This window comes from Cyanistes caeruleus, chromosome 12 (genome assembly GCF_971803275.1).
Source record: "Cyanistes caeruleus chromosome 12, bCyaCae1.hap1.1, whole genome shotgun sequence".
In the NCBI taxonomy this organism is placed as follows: Eukaryota; Metazoa; Chordata; class Aves; order Passeriformes; family Paridae; genus Cyanistes; species Cyanistes caeruleus.
Genome location: NC_141712.1, coordinates 810,338 through 828,595, shown reverse-complemented (window position 1 = coordinate 828,595; position 18,258 = coordinate 810,338). Strand labels below are relative to the sequence as shown.

At 40.1% G+C, this 18,258-nt stretch overlaps 1 protein-coding gene across 7 annotated transcripts in view; it reads left to right on the top strand.

The window, feature by feature from the left end:
* CDH11 (cadherin 11) overlaps positions 1-17,470 on the top strand; it is an 82,544-nt gene extending 65,074 nt beyond the window's left edge. For all 7 annotated transcript variants that reach the window (XM_086848273.1, XM_086848279.1, XM_086848280.1 and 4 more), the window contains 8 exons: positions 338-505; positions 2,673-2,860; positions 4,333-4,586; positions 5,797-5,933; positions 6,131-6,252; positions 7,213-7,330; positions 13,296-13,547; positions 14,821-17,470. In XM_086848273.1, coding sequence (XP_086704399.1) covers positions 338-505; positions 2,673-2,860; positions 4,333-4,586; positions 5,797-5,933; positions 6,131-6,252; positions 7,213-7,330; positions 13,296-13,547; positions 14,821-15,317 — 1,736 coding nt within the window. In that variant the 3' untranslated portion in view covers positions 15,318-17,470. The remainder of the gene's footprint in view (positions 1-337; positions 506-2,672; positions 2,861-4,332; positions 4,587-5,796; positions 5,934-6,130; positions 6,253-7,212; positions 7,331-13,295; positions 13,548-14,820) is intronic.
* The last annotated feature ends 788 nt before the right edge of the window (positions 17,471-18,258 follow it).

Genomic DNA, 18,258 nt, shown 5'->3' with positions numbered 1-18,258 from the left:
GTACTGACTGGGTGCAGCTACTGATGTGTCTGAGCAAAGCTTCCTGCTCTGCAGCACATTGGTCTCCTGGCATTTGCTGGAGCTTCTGTACCAGAAAGCTGATGCTATTTCTGTGTGTTCTGTATGCTGTGATGATTGAAACACTGTCTCTGTGCTCAGCTCTAATTCTCCAGGCCTGTTTTCTGTGTGGAAAATTAGGGCTGCTTTCCTTACAGCAATGCTCAGGAAAAGCAGAACCACCACCATCACTGCAAATATTGCTGTGTTTAATGCACTCCAAGTGCAGTAGCCAGGTTTTCATTAAATGTGTGTGTGCCACCTTCCTTTGTGCCTGCAGGAATCATCCGAACTGCCCTTCCCAACATGGACAGAGAAGCCAAGGAAGAGTACCACGTGGTGATACAGGCCAAGGACATGGGAGGACACATGGGAGGCCTCTCAGGGACAACCAAAGTGACAATTACACTTACAGATGTCAATGACAACCCACCAAAGTTCCCACAGAGTGAGTACCTGCAAAATAAGTTTCGTATCTCCTGCCAGGACTTGTGTTTGTGAAGTACCAGACACACCCAAGGCTTGAAGAGTCAATAACTGATGCAGCACACATGAATAAAGAAGTATTAGTTACTCATTTTTTGCTGGCAACATATGGAACTTTATTGTCTGGATTATTTACTTTGTGTTGCAAAGTGAGACATTTTTAGAGCCAGGATTAAATGGAAAAGATTCCTGACCCTACACTTCATTTTTGAAGCTACTGGGCCATGCTGTATAACTTATATGAGAAGACAGACATATATGTATATATTCTCCAAGACTCATATTTACCATGACAAAACAAACTAAATTTAGCACAATTACAATTTTTTAATTGTTAAAGTGTATTATTTAATTGTTAATAATGTATTAATGGAGGTCAAATATAGCAATTTTTTTTATACCTGAGCAATTTACTTATCACATATAAAATTAATCAGGGTTGACATTACCAGACTCAGCCTTCACAGCTGGTTGGAAGTACATTAATGGGCCCACACATCTGTTCTGCAGCTCATCTCTAGGTTTGGGGTTTTTTGAGTGCAGTGCAGACACCATCTCAGTCCACCGTGTTTCTCCTCTGAGTGGCACTTCTTACCCTGATACATCCTGGCCATGGCCATCCCTCTAACAGCTCTGACAGCTCTTCTTCCAGTGCTGCAGCTCCCTGGCCCCTCATACAAGAGCTGAATGTAAAAATCTGTGTCAGCATTACCTACTCTTCAAACAGAAGAGGATTAAATCCTAAAAAATCAGGGTTTATGTACCTTACAAACAAGCCTTTTCACTCCAGATCATAACCTGGGACACCAGGATACAATATTTTGTTATCTCTGTCAAATGATGGATTTACCTCTATGAATTCAAGCCCTTCTACTGAGTGTTTTCTGAGAACATTTTAAATTATCAGAAATGCCCAAAAGCAGTTCCTCTACTTGATCATTCACCCCCAGGTTAAATCTGAATTGGGAATGCTTTGTAACTCAAAACCAGGGTTTAGCTGTCTGTATAAACAGACAAATGATTGATATTTTGATATTTCTTATTTTCCTTTTTTTTGTTATTTTTAATGTTCATTGCTCAAGCTGTTAATGAGTTATATGTTTAAATTTTGGGCTCTTTGTGACTGGAGTTAATGACCTATTCCAGTGACATGTGGCAATTGTTTTTCTGAGTAATGAGCCAAGTCCCTGCCTGGTGTAAGTCTCCTGATGTTTCTAGGGTGCCCGTGGAGCAAAAAAGAGCAATTAAAAAGGGAAATAAATTATATTATTTTATTTTATCATCCCTTTTTTTCTTCCCTCCCCAGTTTATTACTGCTGATGATGTGGCAAAAAATGCTGATGTAGATTTATATATTTAGGATCAGGTTATATTATCTGAACTCTTGAGGGGGTTGGGGAAGTTCTGGAATCAAAAGTTCCTAAAAGACAACTGTTGGAGAGAGAATTATTCAGGATGAGTGTTGTTCTCCTGTGGTGTCCCTGAATACCCAGGGATTTTTGGGGATGGTTTTCCTACTGGAGCTTGCTGTGGGAAAGCCATTTTTGTTCAGCATGAAATCACATCCAAATTGGTACATACTCTCTGTGGTGTGAAATTTTGATAATCACTGTTGCTCTACATTCACATTCCAAATTCAAGCCATAGAAGGCAGCAGATTTATACTTAAGCCAGCACAGCAGACAGGATTTATCCAATTCACTGTATATAATTTATGGCTTTTGAATGAATGGGCAGAAATGAGAAACAGAGGTGAAGGTTTTACCATGAGCCATGTGAGAGTTTTCCTTCCATTTTTGTAATAACATCTCTGCTATCGATGGTAACCATGATGCCACAACAGTTTCTGCATTCTGGGTGATTGGTTGTCCTTCTCAGCCCCTCTCTGAGCAGAGGGTAACAGGGAGGAGGTCATGTTCTACACATTGTCCATGTGGGCTAAGGTTTCACAGCCGACTTGCTGCTCAGAGCTCTTTAGAACAGAACAGAGCACAACACAACATTCCTTCAGGGGGGTTGAAAACACCAAAAATCACTGGGTTTGTTTGGAACTTCTGAGTTCAAGGACTAAACACACAAGTGGGGAGCAGCCTGCTCACTTGGGCACACGCCTGTTCTCCCTGCCCCAGGTGTGTACCAGATGTCAGTGTCAGAAGCAGCTGTCCCAGGAGAGGAAGTGGGGAGAGTGAAGGCCAAAGATCCTGACATTGGGGAGAATGGCTTGGTGGCCTACAGCATCATCGATGGAGATGGCATGGACATGTTTGAAATCACCACAGATTATGAGACTCAGGAAGGGGTTGTGAAGCTTAAGAAGGTAAGTGTTGCCTACTGCTATGTAGTGTTTGTTGCTGACAGAATATTTGGTAATAATGGATTACCACCTAAGCTAAAATATTAGTAAATGCAAATTTCACTTAATTCATTTCTCAAGGTGTGATTAACTCTTAATATTCCATTTCCCCATTAGCTGAATTGGAATGGAAGAAAATAACCAAGAAGAGTTACATAAATACTGTACAGTGGATTAATTGCACAAACTAAATGAATTCATAATAAAAAGTCACGGTAAAATATGATGCCATCAGCTTCATTGTTAATGAAGTTTTGCCTAGTGCTGATAAGTAGCAGACATTCACTGTTGCTTTATGTTCAGTCTGAAAAGCCTCATGCCCTATAGTTTGAATTCTTCAGCTGTGCATTGTCCACAATAGTGTTCTGAAGGAGTCACAGGCTATGAGAAAAGCAGCAGAGGGGATTTCACACACAGCCCATCAACAGGAGCTTTGAAAGCATTATCAAATTAATTTTAAATTGTAAATTACAGAACATAAATATTATTATTATGCAAGCATTATAATTTTGCCCTTTGTATCTTTAGAGCTATTTATCTCTCTGGGAGATAATCAGAACTCAAAGGAGAAGGCCTGGGCAACTTCTGGTCAGCCTCGTCCTGCCCTTTGGAGCAGTCCCTGAGGAAGGGACCCAGAGGTCTCTTCTGCTCAAAACTGCCCTGGTTTAATTTATGTCTCTGTTCTAGAGGTGGGAGTGGATTTTTTGTGTTTTGAAATGTGGGTGAGCTGTCATTCCACCCAGTCTCTGGTGCTAACATACTTTGTGAATTGTGGTTGGCACTTGCATCATCATTTTGAGGTGCAACTGTGCAGCCACTTCATGCCAATGCAGGTGCAGAGGTGCTGTGGCTTTAATCAGGCTCCCAAAAGGACTTGTCCCATGGGGCATTATTCCACCTCCCCTTTAGAAAGTGTTATGAGTTCTGTGGCTGGAGAGAACCACAGGAATGAAAGCACTGCAAACAGTCTTCGTATTTTCCCCACTACCTAAATAATTTAACTTATCTGTGTGCTATCTCATGGTGCACCCAGGAGCACTTCAAACCACATCCACCTGGAATGCCTGCCAGCCTGGATAAAGCCAGGCCTCTTGTGGAAACCCCTTTACCATCCCTTGCACTTTTTGCTGCCTGGAAGGCTGCATGGAGACAAGGTTAATTTTCCCAGTGCACATGATTTCCTCAGTGATACAGCAAGCAAAGAGCGAGACCAGGACTCTGTGGTGATATTTTGAGTGCCCTCCTATGCTGCTCCACACATAGAATGTAGCTCCTTCCATTTGAGTCTTTATGTTTTTAAATACACACATTTCAGTCCAAGCTTGTTGACAGATGCTCACATTTGTTTGATGTCATTGAACACTAGGGCACTGCCTGCTGCTCTTACAGCCTGGTTTCCCTGACTCTGGAATGCACTGTCTTCTTTTTTCTCACAGACCTTAGATTATGAAACCAAAAAGTCCTACAGCCTGAAGGTGGAGGCAGCCAATGTCCACATCGACCCCAAGTTCATCAGCAATGGGCCCTTCAAGGACACAGTGACAGTGAAAATAGCAGTGGAAGATGCTGATGAGCCACCAGTGTTTTTGAAGCCAAGTTACATTTTTGAAGTACAGGAAAATGCAGCGTCTGGTACTGTGGTTGGAAAAGTACATGCCAAAGACCCGGATGCTGCCAACAGTGCTATAAGGTTTGCTGCATTCTGTTTCCTTCTGAGCATTAGCTTTTGGGATTATTATGCAAGTTCTGAAGGAAGTATGATAGATCTACAGACACCCAGATAATTGAAACTTTAACCATCCAACATTGGTTTTGTGCCTTTGTTCCATAAACTGCCAGTATCAAAGCCTGTGTATTCTCAAAGCCTGTATCATACTATAGCTGTGTCTAATTAAAATACACTTCAGGGCATCTTTGGTAGACTCTATTCTAAATTAAATTTTCCACAAATATCTTGTCCTGTTATCACAGCATAGATTTTTCTCAAAATATCAGACTCTAAGATTTAGATTAGGGATTGGGCTGGGTAATTGTTAATTGTTTAAGTGTTAATTGTTAAAGCCCATACAGACCCCTACTTTCTGCAGTTACATTGGATCCTCTTGGAATTACAGAATCATGGAATGGTTTGGGCTGGAAGGACCTTAAGGTTTATTCATTCCCACCCCTGCCATGGCAGGGACACCTCCCACTGTCCCAGGCTGCTCCAGCCCCAATGTCCAAGCTGGCCTTGGGCACTGCCAGGGATCCAGGGGCAGCCCCGGCTGCTCTGGGCACCCTGTGCCAGGGCCTGCCCACCCTCCCAGTAAAGAATTCTGATATTATATTAGCCTTCTATTAGTTCAATTTTATTTGTCATGTTCTCAGTGTAACTTAAATTGTGAAGACCTCTTTTGTGGGTATACTTAACATTTCAAAGGATTTCAGCATGAAGTTTTGAAAGCCAGAGCTTTATAAAGCTGTAAAAATGTGTAGAGTGGATAATATTTGATAAATTGGTATGATCAATTAATATTCTGTGTAAACCAAAGATTGGAAGACTTAAAAGATCACCACGATTAATATGAAACAGAAGAGAAAACATATCTCAGTAGATATTTTTATCATGTTTTGTAAGAGAAGAAAATAAAGAGTATATTAGGGCTTTGATATAGAGACTTCAAAGACCAGCAATTTTCACTTATTACAAACATTCTGATGTACTGTTTTTCTAAATGTAAAAATCAACCAGGTGATTCTCCTTTTAAAAGAATACATATTGTCCTTTTGACAATGGTATTGAGGGCAACAATAGGTGTACTTCTTACAGTTATTTAGAAATAGTAAATATATTGAACAAATCTGGATGCATGAAACTCCTAAGTCCTTTTCTCTAATTACTGACTTTCAATCTTCTTTAGATACTCAATTGATCGACACACCGATCTTGAAAGATATTTTGTTATTAATGCAGAAGATGGCAATATCAAGACAATAAAGGCTTTGGATAGGGAAGAAATGGCTTGGCATAATATCTCTGTCTTTGCAGTTGAAGTCCGTGAGTATTTCACTGAGGTATTTTAGAATCAGTGGCACGAATCCTGTAATCCTCCAATTGTCTCAGTTTGATAAACTGCAAGAAATCTCAGCAGAAATACCTCAGCATATTTGATCTTTCCTTGGATGCAGCTGGGAATTTGTTTGTTTAAGGGGTTTTCCTGCTTCTGTCTCATCTCAGTGTTGCCTCTCCTGCAGACAAACAGCACCAGGAAGCCAAAGTTCCCGTTGCAATCAAGGTCGTTGATGTCAATGACAATGCTCCCAAGTTTGCGGCGGCCTATGAAGCCTTTGTGTGTGAGAATGCCCGAAGCAATCAGGTATGGCCTGCCCATCCCTTCCTGTGCCCACCACCTTCCTCTGCTCCACCTTCCCTGTGCCCACCTTCCCAGAGCCCAACATCTTTCTCTCTGCCCACTGCTTTGTGCCCACCATCTTCCTGTCCCAAATACTTTCCTGTTCCTACCACCTTCCTGTGCCCACCACCTTTCTTGTTCCCACCACTTTCCCTTTCCTCTGTCCACTACTTCCCTGTTCCCCCCACCTCTCTGCACACACGGCTCTTCCTTTAGGGTGTTAACCCAGTTTTGTCCTGTCAGCTCCAGTGAAAGGGAATAAATGAACATCTGTTTTGAGGTTTTGGTCAGAAAGCCTCGAGCACCCAGAAAGGCACTTTATTTCTGAACTGCTATCTGCAGTTATCCAGTGCTTTGTGCACAGAGCGGGATCGGTCTTGACTGGGAGTACCCACCAGCACAGGGGCAGTAGAGCTGGCTGGGAGCAGCTTTTCCAGTTGTGAGACTGGTTTGGATATTATGGAAATACTCAATGTCTTATGGGAAGAATCCTAATGTGGTGCTTGTAGAGTCTGGCCAACAGATTTATTCCTGGCAGTCTGTGAGGAAGAGGGGTTAGGATCATAGAGAAATAGCTCTGCACATGATCTGTGCCTTTGCAGTCAGTGTAGCAGTTTAAAAAGGACTTTCTCAGCTGCTGAGTTTTCTGCAGAATTTTATTTGATCTGTTGTGTTACCATTAATTCATGTTCGTGTATAAGAATGTTGAAGGTGTGTGCTTGTACAGCTGTAACTCTGGGGTGGTTAATGCAATAGTAATTAAAGATTGCCTGTCGTAATTTGGAGTCAGCTCTGTTATATTTATATTTGAGGGGGGGTTCTGCTATTTTACAATTCTTAGTCAAGAGCTGTCTCAGAATGCTGCTTGTATGTGACGTACCCAGAGAAGGAGCTGTTTGTTTACAGAACGCTTTTCTTTTACAGCAATTTATTACAATTAGTGCTGATGACAAGGATGACTCGGCCAATGGACCAAGATTTATCTTCAGTTTACCACCTGAAATTATTCATAATCCAAATTTTACTCTCAGAGACAACAGAGGTTTGTTTGAAGATTCCTACTCTACCAGAATCCAAAGAAATGACAAAGTAGAACAAATGGCCAATGTAATGTCATGCAACAGCAGTCATTAACTTTGGTAGAGTGTCTTTCTCCGGGATTTAGGGGAGGAAGACAAAAGCATACAGCTGAGATGCAAGGATGTTTTTGGGAAAGTGGGATGTTTGTTAACTCACTTGAATTTTCTTGAATGTGTATTTTAAATTATATAATAATACCCATCAGGATTAGAATCCACTGCCATTTTATCTCCCAGGAAGAGGATAAAACCACTGCCAAGCACACAGTAAATGGAATTGGCAGATCTCCTTGATTTAGAGAAACCTAAAATTAGCTGAGACAGCATAAATTATTAGGCTACTTGTATTTGTTCACCACTGTGTATGCCAGCTTTTGTAAATTATGGATCACAAGAGACATGGGCTAGATTCCCAACGAAATCAAATCATTGCCCGGTGCAGGAAATGAAACGGGGATTTGTGCTGTGGAACATACCTGCGTTGGCCATTGGCTGTCTCAGGATCTGAATATCCTGATCCCTTTGCCCATTTGGTATTCACAAAATAAAGTAGAGCTCTGCATTCAAATTGATGGCAAGATGTAAGAAATTTGTAAGCAGAGAACCTCAGGCCTGGGAGAGTGTCAAAATTCAATTGATCACAACATAATAACATCAGCGACCTGAACTTGACAGAGGTTGAGGGAGCCAGAGAAGGTGGGTAAACTGAAAAAAAAAGACAGTCTTGGCCAGTTTACGTATTTACTCAATTTATTTCATTATATTCTGATTCAATGTTAATTTTTTTATTTCCATTTTACAGAAATTCCATTCTATTTTCATTTTATTTCCCTTCACAGGGCAAAAACTGTTTCAGCTTCTAAGGAATTGGTTTTGATTAGCAAGCTTTAATGTTTGAAGGAAACTTGACTGTTTTCTGAATAGTAAAACTCGGTTGAACTGGTTTAAATAATGAATCCAAGAGTGCCAGAAGTACAAAAGGCAACACAATCCAGATACATGATTTCAGTAAAACCTGTTCTGTTGAGGCACACTTTATATCTCTCTCAGCATCTGAAAGGAGGGTAATTATCATCAGAGTTCCCAAACAAAATCTCTGTTATTGCTGACTGATCAAAGTAATGCTGTTGCCTAGTGCTTGACACTTGTACATACACAAGCAATTCACAAAGGAGTCAGTGCAGGGCATATATTTATTCTCTTTAAAGTAGTAAAACACTAGTTTTGAAAAATTCATATGTGTATTTTTAGGGAGGAGTAATAAAACATGTATTTTTTGCTTGAGACCTGGAGGCCAAGTTTCATCAAAAAATACATTTTATAGTCAACACATCAAATTGAAAATAGATTAGCAAGATTATAATCTATCATATAATCTGCTAGATATAATCTATCAGAGGAAGTGTAAATCAGAATAGAGATAATCTCAGAGGTGTTATGGTTCCTGACTCCATCCAATCCCATTCATCCTTCATTTCCATATGCAGCAAATTTGTTGCTGACAAAATTAACCTAGATAAAAGTGTGTTGTAATTGAAATTATGATGTCAGTTTAATGTCATGTTTCTACCTGACAATACTGCAAAAGATTATTTCAACAAGACAGTATTAAAGGACTGAATCTTCTCATATAATTTTCTTTTATGTATAGTCTGAGGAAATTCATCCATTTCCATCCTTTCTTTCCCTCATTTTGTTCCATCCTCGGTGCAATGATGTTGTTAATTTATGTATTTCCTGTGAGTTTTTTTTAAGTAAATTATACAAGAGCAAAGTTAAAAAATTGAAATTCTGTGTACTTCCATATAAAAAACTTCTCAGGGAGAGTATGTTACCATTTGCAAGTCAAATAATGTCCATGGTCATTCAAATTTATTTTTTTTTCAGTTGTAAGTCTAAGTATTCTGTAAGCCATGCAACAGCTTTCAGAGGGAATTGCTACTTTCAGAGAAAAAGGGCTTTATTAACTGTGGAGAACAGTTAATGAAAACTCTAGTGTTTGGGCCTATTACAGAACTTTAAAGTGAATACAGTCCCATAATTATAATTTAATAGAGTTTCTTTTTACCATCTCCTGAAAGTAATCACATATTGCAGTAATCCAAAAAAGCATAATCACATTCTACATCCTATTAATAACCCACTGTGTTACCAAGTCTTCAGCTGTGAGCCCATCTCCCATAGAAAACATGAGATAATGGCTTAGCCCACGCTGGGATAAAACACAGAATTACTTTTGCACTGTTTCTTTATATTATAGCTCATAAACAAGCAGCACTGTCTGCCTGGGCTCTGCTCAATTCTGCTCCCACTGAAGTCAGGCCTTCAGAAGAACAGCAGAGGCTCATGGCACTTCACAGCAGAGAGGCAGATTTTGAATAAATGGATTTCCTACTTTTAATCCTGCAGGGTCCTGTGCTGAGATGCCCTTTCCTTGGGTTCCTTCAGCCTGCCATTCCTGGAAAGGCTGCAGTCCCAAATTCACAAGATAAAGCTTTACAGAGCCTGAAATTAAACTTGTGAGCCCCTGAAAATCAATTACTAAAGTCCTCTTTTAAACTCAAACATATTCTTCACACATTTTCAACAACAAAATTTTGAAACACACGAACAATCAAGTCAAAGGATTTTGCCATGGATTATCCACAGTGATTGCCACTCCTGGTAAGGTAAGGATTTTAGATAGCTGGACGCTTGAAATTATTCTGTTTTCTGGCTGAGTCAGCACTCACACCTGATATAGGTGATAAAATTCACACTGCAATCAGCTCCTGTAATCTAGAATCCTCCTTACACAACCTATGTGTTAACAAGCCCCCAGAAGCTGAGCTACATTTGCCTGTGCACACAGGAAAGATTGGAAGTCATCAATAAGATCACCAGAGAAAAAGACAAAAATCAAAGGTCAGGGAAATCAGTATAGGGATCACCAATAAATAATGCAATTTTAGCTTCTAATTTTGAAGATTTCATGGAGATCACAGGGACTCTTCACTTGCAACACCTTTGGATGTTAGATAGCCAAGACAGTCATAGCTGGAAAAATGTGAAATTTTGGGAATGGCCTTGAGATGACTGTTCTTCTTCTTGTGTTAACCCCCATTGTGTTCATTAGACTGACAGTCAGGTAGTTCTCATATGTGTTAAGTAATAGTTTTAAGCTGGTATTGACATTTAACTTCTGTTGACTTAAAAAATGCCATTTTACCAGGATTATAGTTCTGCTCCTGGGCCTTGAAAATAATAAAAAAGCAAGGATGAGAATATTAGCTAGGATTATATGTTATCTTTTATCTGGTTAAAAAGGGGGGTTTTTTCCTCTTATGGATATTATGTTTCTTCTAAATATGAGAAGTGAACATAAACAGTAAAAGTTTAAAAAATGACCTTTTAGGCTTGATGTATTGTAGTCCTTTTTAAAATTGAACCAGGCATGTTGATCAGATTTTTCTTTTTAAAAATTTATGTTAAACTAAAAATCACTTCCCATTAAAAGAGATAAATCAGCCATTGGATCAAAATCAGCTTTACTTAGTGTAAGTGACAGCAGTGGACCAGACCAGTCTGTATAACAGTTGAATAATTTGCTGTCCTTTTCTTATTTCTAACTAGGAATACTATTTCAGCTGGCAAAAGGCAATAAAAATAAATAAATATAAATATAAATATAAATATAAATATAAATAATAAATGTATAGCCATAGACTAAATATACTACTATATGGTATTGTTATCCATTACACAGTGCTTTTGCAGCCTCAAGGCAGCTGTAGCTCAGCCCCCTGTTGATGTTCATATTTTTTGCCACAAGGATAATCTGTCCTGTTGTGATTTTTCATTTAATGGAACAGATCTTGGTTGTCCCATTGAGGAAATGAATTATTAGTTGCATTTTTAGAGGACTCTGTGGAATAGTTTTATTCTGGATCAATATATTAGTTCAAGTTAGCTGATAGGTTAATAGATATTAGATGTTGTATTCCTGTTTGTACCAAATCGTTATGGGGCCATTAATTTAAAGTCCTAAAATAAGGCTTCTGTCATGCAGACATTGATATCACCAAGATCCTGTAAAAAATTGTGCCTCAAAGTTTAGATGGTTCATGTAAACATTCAGGAGATTAAGAGGACTCTGATGGAGACAAAGGGCACCTCCAAGAGCCACAAGTAATCAGATTTTTATCAGTGTCTCTGTCCGTAGCAAATGTGACGTTGTGCAAAGGAGAACAACTTGTCTTCTACCCAGTTGTTCTTTTTGTGAAACTCAACACCAAAAATCAACAGTTCTGTCATGCCCAGGGCATCGGGAGTGTGGGCTGGCAGGACAGGGGTAGATATGGGGGATGGATTCATTTGGTGTGTAACAAACAGCTCCTACCTAAAATATTCATCCTTTCTGGTGAAGTTCCTTGGAGAGTCAAGCAGTGCAAACATCCTTCTCATCCCGTAGATCGACCGAATTTGGGGACAGTTTCAGACCTTGTCTTACACCAGGGGCACTGCCTGCAAGGGTGGTTAATACAAGGCAAGAACACTTCTCTTTGGGTATAATTTATTCACAAATTTCCATGGAAATCACAGTGATTAGATCATTAGAAGAGGTTTTATGGTTTGCATTATTAAATTCTGGGATTTATGCTGACTCTTCAACAGGAAAACGATTAATCTGCAGAAGCCTGAGGCAGCAGTAAAGTGGGTACCTTTGGAGGTGAACAGTCCTCCCTGAGCAGATAAAATAAATGCTCTTTCCCCCCCCCCCCCACCTTTCTGTTATATAGTGAAAAATAAAGAACATGGCAAACCAGGAAAGGTTGTGAGGAATAAATCTTCAATATAAACTGGCTTTTGATGGTCTGAAAACCACAGATATGATTGCTTCACTTTATTTACTTTGGGATGTCTACAACCATTATAAACTTTGGTTCAGGCTGAACTGAGAGAGCAAGAGAGGAGGGGCACAACAAGGGAGCCCTGTTGGTGTTCCCCTGGGAGTGGGAAGCACAGGCTGCCTTACCCCAGGGTGTCATCCCACACTGTCTCCTTTCCAAGGCTTTAGACAGAGGAAGTGTGCAGGACCATCCAAAATGTCCTGTGCTGAGATGGCAGCTTGTTTTCTGTCCCCTGCACTAAGGCAGGTCACCTCTCATGAGGACAATGGCAAGATAGTTACAGAAATACTGCCAGGAGCTGGACTCATGGATCCCTGTGGGTCCCCTTCCCACTCAGAGCATTTTTGATTCTGTAATTTAATGCTTCCTCACATCCACTATATTCAGAATGTGCCCAGACATATTGTGCATGTATGATCCAGCTCTCTGAATTCTGGCTTTGGAAGTTTGGGTGAAAATCAGATTCTGATAAAACAGTGTTACCTTCAGTATTTCTTACTGAAACAACAAGGGTCAAATTTGCTCATACTAAGCAAATACTGGCTTTTGTTTTGGTTGGAGTCTCATTATCAGAGTCTATTTGGGGACAGATATCTATCTACCATGCTTTTAGGAGTGACTCCAAGAATACATAAGGGAGATACGGGTTTTACCCCTCCATTGAAAGCTTTAGTTCTGGAGCAGCAATAAAACCAGCTCAGACAGCAATAGGAAGGTCCAGCCATTTGGGTAGCAGAAAAAATATAGTGACTTTCTCAGAAAGTTACAGGTACTAAAGGATGCTATCAGACAGAGATTATCTGTGTTGGTTGTGTTAATTAAAGAATTAAAACTAAGTGTGATGATGTATGAATTAAATACAATCCTATAATTGCTCGAGTCATTTGAAAGATGACACTTTCTAATGGTGTGTTGTAGAAATAATGCTAAAGCCCCTGAAAATTGAGAGCCATTGCAGCGAGATAATATCCTTTTCAATATCGCCTGAGACGACGACTCTGGAAAAATTAATGATGATTTTTCTCTCTTCTTCACGCAGATAACACAGCGAGCGTGCTGGTCAGACGGGAAGGGTTCAGTCGCCAGAAGCAGGATTTGTACCTCCTTCCTATCGTGATCAGTGACGGCGGTGTGCCCCCGCTGAGCAGCACCAACACGCTGACGATCCGCGTGTGCGGCTGTGACAGCAGCGGCTCCCTGCTGTCCTGCAACGCCGAGGCCTACGTCCTCAACGCGGGGCTCAGCACCGGCGCCCTCATTGCCATCCTGGCCTGCATTGTCATTCTGCTGGGTAAAAGATGTTCCTTCCTTGCTGCTCCTCTGGACTTGTGTTAAAAAATAATCCTGCCCTCAGCTACAAGATGGTGAAATTAATTTTTATAGGCAGTATTGATGTGCTGTGAGAGGTTTTGGGATGAGCTCAGGGTGGCCATGCAGGGCCTGAAGGAGCTGCAGGAAAGATGGAGAGAGACAATTGCCAAGGGATGGAGGGACAGGACACAGGGAATGGCACCCAGTGCCAGAGGGCAGGGATAGATGGGATATTGGGCAGGAATTGTTCCCTGGCAGGGTGGGCAGGCCCTGGCATAGGATGCCCAGAGCAGCTGGGGCTGCCCCTGGATCCCTGGCAGTGCCCAAGGGGCAGGTTGGACATTGGGACTGGAGCAGTCTGGGACAGTAGGAGGTGTCCCTGCCATGGCAGGGGTAGAATGAGATGGGCTTTATGGTCACTTCCATCCTAAACCTTTCTGGGCTTCTGTGGTATCTTCAATACTAAACACCAGTGAATTTCTGTAGATGTGCTTGGAGAATGTCCTCCTGTGGCCTAGTGCCAGCTAATTAGGGACACTGCTTAAAGGAGGTCATGTCTTAGAGTTCTTAGTTCTGTGATCTTCTCTGGATGACAAGTTCCTTATTGAGGTCAGCCGGGATTAATCGCCCCTGCCAGTTATTTCCCTCAAACACATCTTGTGTTGAAGACAGATGAGTGGCTTGGAAGACCTGCTTTTAAGAAAGTGTTTTCAGATGATTTAAAAAAAATATGCAATATTTTCTAATTTCCCTGTAGTATTTTATAGTGTTTCTTTTCTTATATACTGTATTTTATAGAAATTTGAAGTAAGAACGCAGAAGCAAATATGTCTTTGGAGGTTTTGCTTAAAAAAAATCCATTTTAATGGAAATGCCACTTGGAATTAGAGTTAAGCTTTTGGCATACAGGAGAGTATAAAGATTCATCTTTGTTTTGTTGCAGATATTCATGTGCTTGGGCTGTTCGAAGGCAGTGTCATAGTGTTCTGCAACACTTGGGGCCCCACAAACACATCCCTTGAATTAGTGTTGCAGTAATGAGCAATTAGTAAGAGCAGTGGCATGCTGCCCAGACAGAAAGCCTCAGATCGGTTCTGTGTACAAACATCGCTGCTTTTACCTAGCAAGGAGCACTGAAAATGCAGAAGTTTGCAACAATCCAGCAGAAAAGCGGAGGGCTCGGGGATGCAATAATTGCTTACAAAGGGGCTGCTGTTCGACAGTGCAATCTAACCATGCTTCTTTTTCCCCAGTCATTGTGGTACTGTTTGTAACCCTGAAGAGGCAGAAGAAGGAACCCCTGATCGTGTTTGAGGAGGAAGACGTGCGGGAAAACATCATCACGTACGATGACGAGGGCGGAGGCGAGGAGGACACAGAGGCATTTGACATCGCCACGCTGCAGAACCCTGACGGCATCAACGGCTTCATCCCCCGCAAGGACATCAAGCCCGAGTACCAGTACCTGCCCAGGCCGGGGCTGCGGCCCGCGCCCAACAGCGTGGACGTGGATGATTTCATCAACACCAGGATACAGGAGGCTGACAACGACCCCACTGCCCCTCCCTATGACTCCATCCAGATCTATGGCTACGAGGGCAGGGGCTCCGTGGCTGGGTCCCTCAGCTCCTTGGAGTCAGCAACGACAGATTCTGACTTGGACTACGACTATCTACAAAACTGGGGACCTCGATTTAAGAAACTTGCAGACTTGTATGGCTCCAAAGACACTTTCGATGATGATTCTTAACAATAAAGTTTAAGATTTGGCCTTAAGAACTGTGTCCGAAGTTCTGAAGAATCCAGAGGAAATGTAAGCAGGTATTTTTTTAAAAATCAAGAAAAATCTCATTTAAACATTTAAGTTTGACAGAGAGGATTCCTTTGATATAAAAGGACATGAAAGTGGTAAATACTGTGAAGTACCTTTTCCTACAAAAGGCAAATCTGGAAGTTGGCTGCCAGCTTCACTAAAGGAAAAAAACCCACATAAGAAATGCGAAATATTTAAATGAAGGAAAATGCTAAAAGTGAACCTACAAATGAGGGAAATCTTTTATGTGCTATGAACATCTAAATCTTTTATGTCAAAGAAGCTTCCACAAATTAGAAAAGATAACAGTTCTGAGCTGTAATTTCGCCTTAAACTATGGACACTCTATATGGTAGTGCATTTTTAAACTTGAAATATATAATAATCAGCCAGCTTAAACCCATATGATGTATGTACAATACAATGTACAATTATTATGTCTCTTGAGCATCAGACTTGTTACTGCTGATTCTTGTAAATCTTTTTGCTTATTCTTTCATCTTGAACTAATACGTGCCAGATATAAAAACTCTGTCTTGTTGCGGTGGGAGGCGCCCTATTTCTATGTCATTTTTAATGTATCTATTTGTACAATTTTAAAATTCTTATTTTAGTATACATACAAATATCAGTATTCTGACATGTAAGAAATGTTACAGCATCACACTTATATTTTATGAACATTGTACTGTTGCTTTAATATGTGCTTCAATATAAGAAGCAGACTTTGAAATAAACTGATTCTTTTTTAATTCTTGTTCTGGTTATTAAACATATAAAGAAAAACATAGTGTTTCTAATGTCCCATTTATAGTTCTGACTAATTTACTACAATTGTGACCTTTTAATAGCCTTATTTATTATGTGTTTGTAGTTGGTTTGTTGGCTTGTTAAGTGATTATTTAAAAATCAAGTACATTTTACAAATGTTTTTTAGATTAAAACAAATGTAACGTCTAGTGAACATTTTGTACCCTCTCTATCTACAGCGTGTGGCTGCTCCCAGAACACAGTAAGAATCATCATATAGTCTTACTGTGTTTCCTGGATTAAATTAAGTGTAATACTTTTCAGTATTTCCCATGTAATATGCATTTATCTTATATCTTAGAGATTCCCAAGGTTTCAGGGGTGACTTTGTGAGTGAATGGGAGTACTCTGTACTTACACTTTACTCCAGCCTTGTGAGTTTCCATATCTGTGCTGAGCTTCTGCGGGTTCTAGAGACTAAAATCTGACCCAGTTTAGCTGTGACTTCCCTAAGGACTGTTCTACCTGACAATTACCTTACCTTAGTAGTAATTAAGATTCCGGCACTTAATTTTTTTTATTTATTTATTTTTTTTAATTTCCAGTAGAAAAGCATCATCTGCGGATAGGGAGACATTTTAATTGGTGACAACAGAAATACAGAGTGCTTTCAGAGTTATTCTTTGTGATGCATGTTTTTTATCCAAAAAGGGATCTATAACTTTTTTTCTTTTTAAATATTACTTCAGAAGGAGCAAGGGATTGGGATACGTTCTGCACATCAACATTTTCTGCATCTGCGTACAGCTGTACTTCTGCTGAATTTAAGACAGTTGGCTGTTTAGGGTCAGAGATCAGCAGCTACAATATGGGAAGAGGCAATAAACAGAAATTATCTACATTTTCCTACATTTGTTTTACAAACCCTGTCCTTCATTTGCAGTCAGGTACCAAACTGCTTGATCTGAGAGGAAGTCTCATTTGTTGGTGTGTTGCTTTTCTGAAGACCCCCCATATATGTACTTAGATTAAAATTTAACTCCTTAAAATGATGACTGATGTTTCAGCTCTATATCCATAACATATTCACTTTTCCCTTTACATCCCTATGTTTTATAAGGCAGAGTTTGCTAAATCAGTAGATTTGCTCTACAATGTTTATTGTAATATTTCACTTTATTATAGCTGTATTCATTCTATATAATTCTATAGTTTATTATTAACTTTGTTCAAATTTCTTTGGTTGTTGATTTTTCTCTTGTTTATAATCCAAAGAATATTTTGCTAGATTTGCACATTTCTCCATTAAAAATTTAAATAAACATTAAAAAAAAAAAAAATAGTATCACTTTACAAATTAACAAATTGAAATAAAGTAAAAAAAAAAAGTAATTTGTAGAACTCCATCCTCATTGATGCTATCTGGATTTATTTCACTTTTAAGCAGGTTTTAGAATTAATAACTGCATTTTCTACATTTTTATGTTTGATTTTTAAAAAGGACATTGTCAACTACATTTTTTAATAGTTTCAAATGCTTCGAGTTTTAGTCTCTATTGTTTGTAGCACTCTCGTAGATGCTTGGAAATAAATTTTCTTTCCCTGCTGGTTTTGTCCTTTTTCATTTGATTATTTTTCCCCTTTTCAGTGAACATGCAATTACAGTAGAGCTTTTTTAAGTTAGGTTGCTAATCTCAGCCGAGGCCAGCCCCTAAATGCTGGAATTATCCTCACTCCGGACTGTCGGCAGCACCTCGGATGAGCGGCGTGTGTTGGCACCGCAGCAGGACATAGCTTTGCCTTGAACTTCACCACGGCCCTTGCTGGAGCCTCAGGTCTTTAATCTGAGCTTGGTAAAACCCAGCTCAGAACTGCAGCTCTGAGTTAGTCCTGGCACACATGAGAAGGCTGTGGGCCATAGGTTGTTGCAGCATTCCCAAAGATCTGAGCCACCTGGGAAGGGATTCACACGCTCCAGTTGCTTTAGCGCAGTAGCTCTGCCTTCTCTGAGGACAGAGCCTCACACCCATGGAAGACAACTAAACGGGTAATTACAAAGTCTGTAGGTCTGGAGAAAGCCCTAATCACGAGGAGGATCACCACGGCCGAGCCAGGTAAGGCAGGGGAT